Source organism: Neltuma alba, unplaced genomic scaffold (assembly GCF_004799145.2).
Source record: "Neltuma alba isolate B1F8T4 unplaced genomic scaffold, ASM479914v2 tig00012187_pilon, whole genome shotgun sequence".
In the NCBI taxonomy this organism is placed as follows: Eukaryota; Viridiplantae; Streptophyta; class Magnoliopsida; order Fabales; family Fabaceae; genus Neltuma; species Neltuma alba.
The window spans coordinates 188,345-196,220 of NW_021636728.1; the positions used below are offsets into that span (position 1 = coordinate 188,345).

Consider the following 7,876-nt stretch of genomic DNA (forward strand, 5'->3'; position numbering starts at 1 on the left):
TGAAGTTCTTGCACCTGGTTCAAAGGGCAAAATGAAAGGCAGGGACATCAGTGATGAAAGGATACTGCAAGGTAATTTATTTAGCGTAAACATTAATGAATTTGGTCTAAAAGGTACGTGTATTTCACGTGCCTCTCTCGGTCATATCTTAATGGTTTGTTTCATAAGATAGATCAGGATTGGTCGTCCTATCTGAATCATCATTTGCTGAAAATTGTTATATCTGTCATAGGCTTTTTCAAATGCAATTTCCTTATGTTATGACTCATGACTGACAGAGGCGCATGTGACTGGGTTTAGGTGGCTGCTAATCTGCTGGCAAACAGGAGTGATATCTTTAAGAGTTAAGGCTCCAAGCTCTTACTATTCATCAGCAAAATGGCCTACAATTTCTATGTTCTAAAGAAATTAAGTTCAAAATGAGCCTTAAAGGAGCGGGTCACTTTAGAAGGCATGAAACTTGGGGAATGTTGGAGGCAGAACTTTTGCCATGAGCGTTCAAGCAGGTGGCCTTGGTCTTCATTTTAGGATCAGAAGATGTAATTTTGATCTCGTCCAACAGAAGGTTGGTGCATCCTACGGCATTATCACACATCAATTTGACTGCTTCCTCTAAAGTTGAAGTTCCTCGGAAATTCCTATATGTAATGTCACTGATTTTTATAGCCTTTTTGTTGTCAGCTGCAGTATAAGCAGTGTAGTGTTGGTCAATGAGCACTGGGTACTGAACATCTTCCAGTATTATGTCCTCAAATGTGACTTTTCTAACATACCCAAATCCTCCCTGGTTATGAACATGATTGAATGAAAATGTTAATAATTAAGTAAACATTGTTTGGATTAAGTAGATTAAGGAATTCAATCAGAGAAAAGGTGAGAAATAAGATTACAAAACAGAATCTAAATGATTAATGGGTCTTTCTTCCTGTGTGTGTGTGTGTTCTCAATCCTCTTGTAAATTTCTTTCTAAACTTCATGTGCTTATAGTTAGTTTTGAACATGATTAAGTGAACTTTTCTTAAATTCTTTTCTTGAGCTTCTCTCTAAATTTTTCTTTTTTAAATTAGAATTTCCAAACTCTTTTTTTGGAAAAGACACAGCTGATGCCCACATATTTATCTTAAAGATTTTGGGGATTATTTTTTAAAGTTCACGTTAAACCTTCGGTCTTAGTGGCTTATCAGCAGAGAGAGTCTAATCTAATCTGAGCAGATTAGATTTTAACTTCTTATCTTTTTAATACTGAATCATCGTTGTGATGCAGTTAGAAATCTTTTTATTTTACTCATTTCTGGTGTATGTGTGTTTTACCTCCCAAGTCTTGATTCTTGCTCCATTTGAAGATCCGGTGAAGGTGCAATTTCTGACATGGACTTCTTCCACTGCGCCGTAGCTTCCACCACTTCCCAGGCTACCAATGCTAAATATATATGTTCATACAAGCAAATATCACAAAGACTTTCATAGATAATTTATTGAACACATTTAAATTTCATAGCTTCCAAGCATGGATATATATATATATATATATATATATATTTTCTTTTTAATGAATGAAAAGAAGGATTATGATGTGAGATCACCTTATGCCATGACCAGGTCCGCAGAAGATGCCACTAATGTTCATGTAGGAACCTCCGTTAATGGCCACGCAGTCATCACCTTCAGGAAAAGTGGAACAGAATGATGTGCAGGAATAATCAGAAGACCCAAATGAGAATCAAATATGACTTGGGTAAGTAGAAGAGGCTCTATTTTTTGAAGTGGAAATTTTTTCTCCTTCCAGAACTTAGTGTTTTCGAATCTAGAATTGCTATTATTAGTGAGATTCGATATCAAATAATTGTTACAAGCCTGGATTCTTTCTAAATTCAGATCCTTTCATATCCCATTCTCTCAGAATCCCATCTCCATCATTAATGATTGGTTATTATTTAATATTTTAAGCAATCATTCTTAAAAATATTTTATAAAAAATAAATTTAAAATCTTAAAATTTGACCTAAATAGTTTACAATTGCAATATAATAAAAATAGAAAAAAATTCTAATTTAGAAAATATTTTAATAATAATTAAAAAAAACCCAGTCTATTCTTTTTTTTATTTTTTACGGTGAAGATGGGACTCAAAGAAAACAGAGGGAGTGTAATACTGAGATGATCCGGATGAACTTGCAGTCCAAGTAGAAAAAGAAAAAGAGAGGCTTTGTGGGTCCAATTTGAGATATGGAGCCTATCAATTTCTTCCCTTTTTCTCTCCACATGGATCCTCCTACTTCTAAAGAGAAATATCTCGAGCATTGTGATGATTTTTTTTTAAAATGAAAATAATTAATGCTTTCTTGCTTAAGAAAAGTGATCAGTTAGTTTGTTACCAACTTCCATGGTAGAATCTCGGATTGTGACCTGGGATGACTCGGTGATTCCAAGGCCATCAGTGTTAGGGCTATCCTTAGGAGCACGAAGGTGGATGTTGGAGACAACAGAGCTATTGCAACTACTTAAGCATATGTGACCTGCTGGGCTGTTAATGGCATTCACTCTGTTAACCTTAAGCCCCTCACACGCGTGAAATGATATAGCCTGCACCAATTACTCACGTTCATAATCAATAATGAATAAAAATATGCTCCCTTTGATCCTATACATATAAGATGCAAATAATCAAAATACTTAGATTAAAAAGTCTATCAGAATTGGTTAAATGTAATAAATGTTTAAAAATATATTTTGAAAAGTCCTCTATTTATGGAGAGAGAAAGAGAATGAGTAGGAAAACGTGTTTGATTAACTAATATAGTGATATAATATGTAATCAATAGGCCTAAAATGTAAAAAATTGATTAAAATTTTGCAAATTCCTTGAGTGTATTTTATAGATAAGATCATGTCTCTCAAAAACTGTATCTTATATATAGAATTGGAGGGAGGATGAAAGTTGCTTTATCCACAAGTTTCAGATATAGTATAACTCCTTTCTTTACCCAAAAAAAAAAAAAACTGGATTTATCAAAAGTTTTAAATAGAATTTAATTATTAAGAAAAATATATAATATTTTTAATTGTAATTTGAAATATTCAGCGAGTCGGATTTGAACTTACACGTGGTCTGTGACATTTGGACTTTTTGAAACAGTCCCACCATGGTGCACCTTGTCCATCAAAAACTCCTCTGCCATCCACGACAAGTCGTTTTATGTATTCAAATTGAAGCCATGTGTTTCTATCACTGCTCGGCCATTTCCAAGAACTGATGCCTCTTGGAGCCCTTATAGTTCCTTGAATCTGCCAACCCATATAAAATCATGAAAAATTGTATCAAATTTTAAATATATGAAATTTTAGAAAAATATAATTAATACCTCACTTCATAACTTAAAATAAATAAAGACCACTCACTCCTCATGAAATGTGCTTTGTAATAGGAACTGAAGAAGTGCCTGTAATCTTATGAATACAAAATATCATTTACATTCTTGTGTGTGTGTGTGTGTCTGTTGAGATCAGAAGTAAAAGGAATCATATGGTCCATCAAGGTAAAAGACATATGATTACAAGAAGTAGAACAAGAGAAAGTTTAATTATTGAATGGACTTACCTTAAAATTAATGGATGGAGCCTTGCAAGGACCTTGGAAAACCATGGGCTGCAGCACAAACGTTCTTCCCTTTGGCACCAGAAGGGTTGGATAGCCCTTTGTTGCTTTACAAACATCTTTCCATGCTTTAATAAAAGCCTTTCCACAGATTTCCAAATGCACCAAAATTAGTAACGTTAACCCCACAGGACACAATTAATTAATCAAGATAGTGGCAGTAAAAAAAAAAAAGTTTACTTATCTTTATATTCTGATTCATTGCAGGAAATTTGATAAATGAGATGCAGTTAAATTTCAAAATAATAAACAACAACATACTTAGACTGTTATGAGTTTTGAATAGGAGAATCTCACAAGAAAAGTGGGGTTTAACGTGTAAGTTTCGTTGCCAATCAGTACCCTGTAGACTAGTCTTTTAGAATGAACTATTTATTTAGACTTGTACTTGTAACTTTGATGTTTCATTGAGGTAGATATTTAAAAAGAAAGTTATTCATAGAGGGTACTGACTGGCAAAAGATTGGGTGAAGTATTATGAAGTGAAGCTGTCAAGAACATTGGCTCTCAAATGCATTGTTATGAGTGTCATATTGAGAAGCCTTATAAGAAAAGTGAGGGGCTTACAAGTTCAAGAGGTTCTCCTATTCAGTAGGCTAGTCTTTCAGGATAAACTCTCTCTAATAACATATAGACTCAGTGCAATGAAGGAAAAAGTTGTGATATTTGCATACTTACTTGTGAATCATCAGTTTGTCCATTCCCCGAAGCACCATACTTGAGGACGTCAAAAATAGGATCAGCTTGTGAAGAAGTAACAAAGCACAGGAAGAGGATAGCAAATAAGCCTTGCATATTCATTTACAACTGAACACACAAGACTTTTTACTTAACTGACTAAGCGTAGAAAGGAGAAAGCCAATAGAATGATATAATTTTTACTTGTATGGTTGGTTTGTGTGCTCAAGTAAGAGAACCACCTGGGCTTATATAGTCTGGAGGAGACACATATAATTAATTACTTGGGCTATTTTTGGATTTTCGTTTATTTCTCCTATTATTAATACTCCCATGCATTTAATTTTTGCTTCAATCTTTCATCCCAGATGACGGTATTCCCATATTTGAATTCTTTAAAAATAGAAGTTTACACATTCTGATGAAAAATTCAGAAGTCAACACTATGTATTAATTTCAACGTATTTATTAATCATAAATATGTTGTCCTCCTATGATTGGAAAAATAAATTCATAATTAATATTTAATTACTATTTGTCTATTATATAATCTGCTGATTATGTATATAACTAGGAAAAAAGGCGCCCACATTACACGAGTATCAAAATCTATACGCATAATAAAAATTTAAACAAAATGGACAAACATTTTTACCAAAAAACCAAAAGATAAAATATATCGATTATCACCTTACAAAATAAATAATTAAATAGATAAATTTTACAGTAGAATAGAAATATTTATTTAGTTCATTATATTTATAGATAAATATTTTCACATTCGAGGTGCAAATAATGTTTACATACACTCTCAACTATAACATTTATATGTTTACCTTATTAGCCTTGTGTTCAATGTATTCACAAGTCAACCATTTTATTTCCTTCAATTCAGGAATGAACATAAGCGAGTAATATTACTAATGATATTGATTAAGTGCATGAATTTAGTCCCATTTATCTATTTCTATGCATTTTATGTTTCTTCCTTGCATGTATGTGAACAATATAATTCTAATGCCCCTAAACCTAGGCATGATTAATGCAACATAAATTAAAAAAAAAAAAAATTGGACTGAGATCTGATGCAATAACATACTATACATTTAAAAGGATTAGAAGAACGATATAAAAAAGGGTGTGTATAATTTTTTAAGCTTTCTATAAACTTTTTTTTTTTCTCTAAGTTTAAACCGTGCTTTGATTTGATAAATGCATGAGTTTTTTTTTTCACTATAAGTTAAATAATCCCTTTGCTAATTATTATAAAACTCTTAACTAATTCACACTTACTAATAAAAATAGTTAAAAGCATTAAATTTAAATAATTTTTAATATTATCCTCATTAAATATTAATTCATCCTTCTCTTTGACTTCACCATCTCTAATGCTTCTAGTTAATGCAGCACATCCAAATTATTAGCATGATCATCTCCAATTCCAATGGCATAATTATTGTGATTAATCAATTAAAAGCTGGTTTTATCCATCAAACCAGAATTATTGGTGATGATTTCTAAGAATTCTCAAATTAACAGCATAAAATTTCACCTCATTTGCGTCTTAAGATTTGAAACCAATAATTTTAGTACCTGAAATTTCACTTTATTTTGTTTTGCCTAAAGATATTTGATTTCCGAAACTATATTTTTCATTCCAACATTGTTTTTTTTTTCCTGAAACAAGGTTTTAAAACCCAAAATTACTGTTTCAAATTTTGTAAACCAAAACTAAAATGGGACCAAATTTTAAGGATCAAAACTAGTACTCTCTCCATCTCTTTCCGTAAGAAACAATTACCATCTGTATCTTGTTTCTATTTATAAGAAACATTTTGCAAGATGTTTCTAATTTTGTTGGTTAGTCTTCTATTTTACTCCCATTAATTACTTATTTTAGTACTTAATATATTTGTTATTTTATTTCCTGAAGTATCATTCTCTTTATTTAATAATTTTTATTATCTCCTTGATACTCTTTCCACATAAATAGGAATATCACTTTGTTCCTTATTATAGGTCACTTGTACTCTAAAAGTTTGTTTCAAAATATAAGTCACTTGTAGTATAATTAATAAACTTTTTCCAATTTTACCCCTATTAATTTAATTAAAAAAAATTAATCTCTCTCTCCACCTCTCTCAACTTTTCATTTCCTATGCCATCCATCCCCTCCTCCCCTCTCTCTCTCAACCTTTAATAAGGGTAAATATGAAAAAAAATTGGTTAATTTAATGTATTTCTTGGTTTGCAGGTTTGGGATACAAATGACTTATAATAGAGAATAGAGTGATATTTTTTAGAAGGATAATACTTTCGTCAAGTTCTTCAATCACACTCTATATATTTCTTCCTTCTTTCTTAACAAAAGGTTTAAGTGAGAGTCAAAACATGCCTCTAGTCCAAAAAGCACTTTTTGATATATTTGCAGATCGCTCATTAATAAAGTTCTCACATTAGAAAGAGGATTCGAACTCACGATCTTGTGAATTATTAGCCGACTTCTTATCAATTGGAACAATCCTAATTGGCAAATATATTTCTTCATTTTGTCCGCTGTCTCTTTTGTGTTGGTTGTCTTTTTCCATTCATGATGTAAAAAAAAAGTATAAATTGAAAATTTTCTTATAGTTATGTATCTGGAATTCCCATCTCAAAAGGACATTCATTCCCTCTTTACCTTAATTCGAAATGAAAAGACATGCATGCAAATTCATACAGATTATAAGTCTATTTGTAAAACTAAAATTGTTAGAAAAATGTATAAATAATATAAAATTGCACGTGCTAAATAATAAAAGTATAAAATATAAATAATATAAAGTTTGATACGTTCGAAAGGTATATTTAGCAAATGGCCCATTAAAATGTATTTAACATTTTAGAGTATTTTTCAGTAAGATTCCAAATTCTAAAATAATTTTTTAGTACAATTTCGTTCTTAAATATTATTTTGAATAACAGTAAGCATCCTAAACTATATTTTGTCTCTTTTTCTCTCATTTTTTATTATCTTATTTTGATATTAAAATTAGAGGAAAAATAGTTTTTTTTTTTATACGTCGGAAAACAAGGAAACTAGCTATTCTTTACTAAAGATAAAATGAAAGATATTTTTTCATCTTATGAGTGATGGAAAAATAGTTTATATTACTACTAAGAAAATACCTTAAATCTTAGTTTAGAATGAAAGAAAAATATAGAGGGAAAAATAACCCCCGGGGAGGTCCCAAAAATCAATATTACAGTGTTAAGTGCTATTAAGAAAATACTTTAACAACAAAATTGCATCAAAAATTAATTTAGGATGTTAAGTAATATTAAAATTAAAATAATATTTACAAAGCCAAGTTAAGTTACCTGAATGGGCTTTTTTGAAATACTCCATCCGGTTCAAAATATAAGCTAAATTTTTTTTTTAAATGGATTAGTTTTTTTTATAAGATAACATTTACTTTTGTCTAAATATTTAATAAAAATTTTTCAATTTTACCCCTCATATTCTCTATCTTCTTTAATTCATTTATTATATATTTTACTTAT

The 7,876-nt window shown here is 30.5% G+C and overlaps 1 protein-coding gene across 1 annotated transcript; it reads right to left on the minus strand.

Moving 5' to 3' along the window:
* Positions 1-439: 439 nt before the first annotated feature.
* On the minus strand, positions 440-4,456 carry LOC114724417 (probable polygalacturonase At3g15720). The gene is made up of 7 exons (XM_028910765.1): positions 4,334-4,456; positions 3,599-3,736; positions 3,103-3,285; positions 2,376-2,583; positions 1,584-1,662; positions 1,312-1,420; positions 440-784 (listed from the first exon to the last, which is right to left on the minus strand). Exons 1-7 carry the CDS (start codon positions 4,454-4,456, stop codon positions 440-442), a joined length of 1,185 nt encoding a protein of 394 aa, XP_028766598.1.
* Between the last annotated feature and the right edge of the window lie 3,420 nt (positions 4,457-7,876).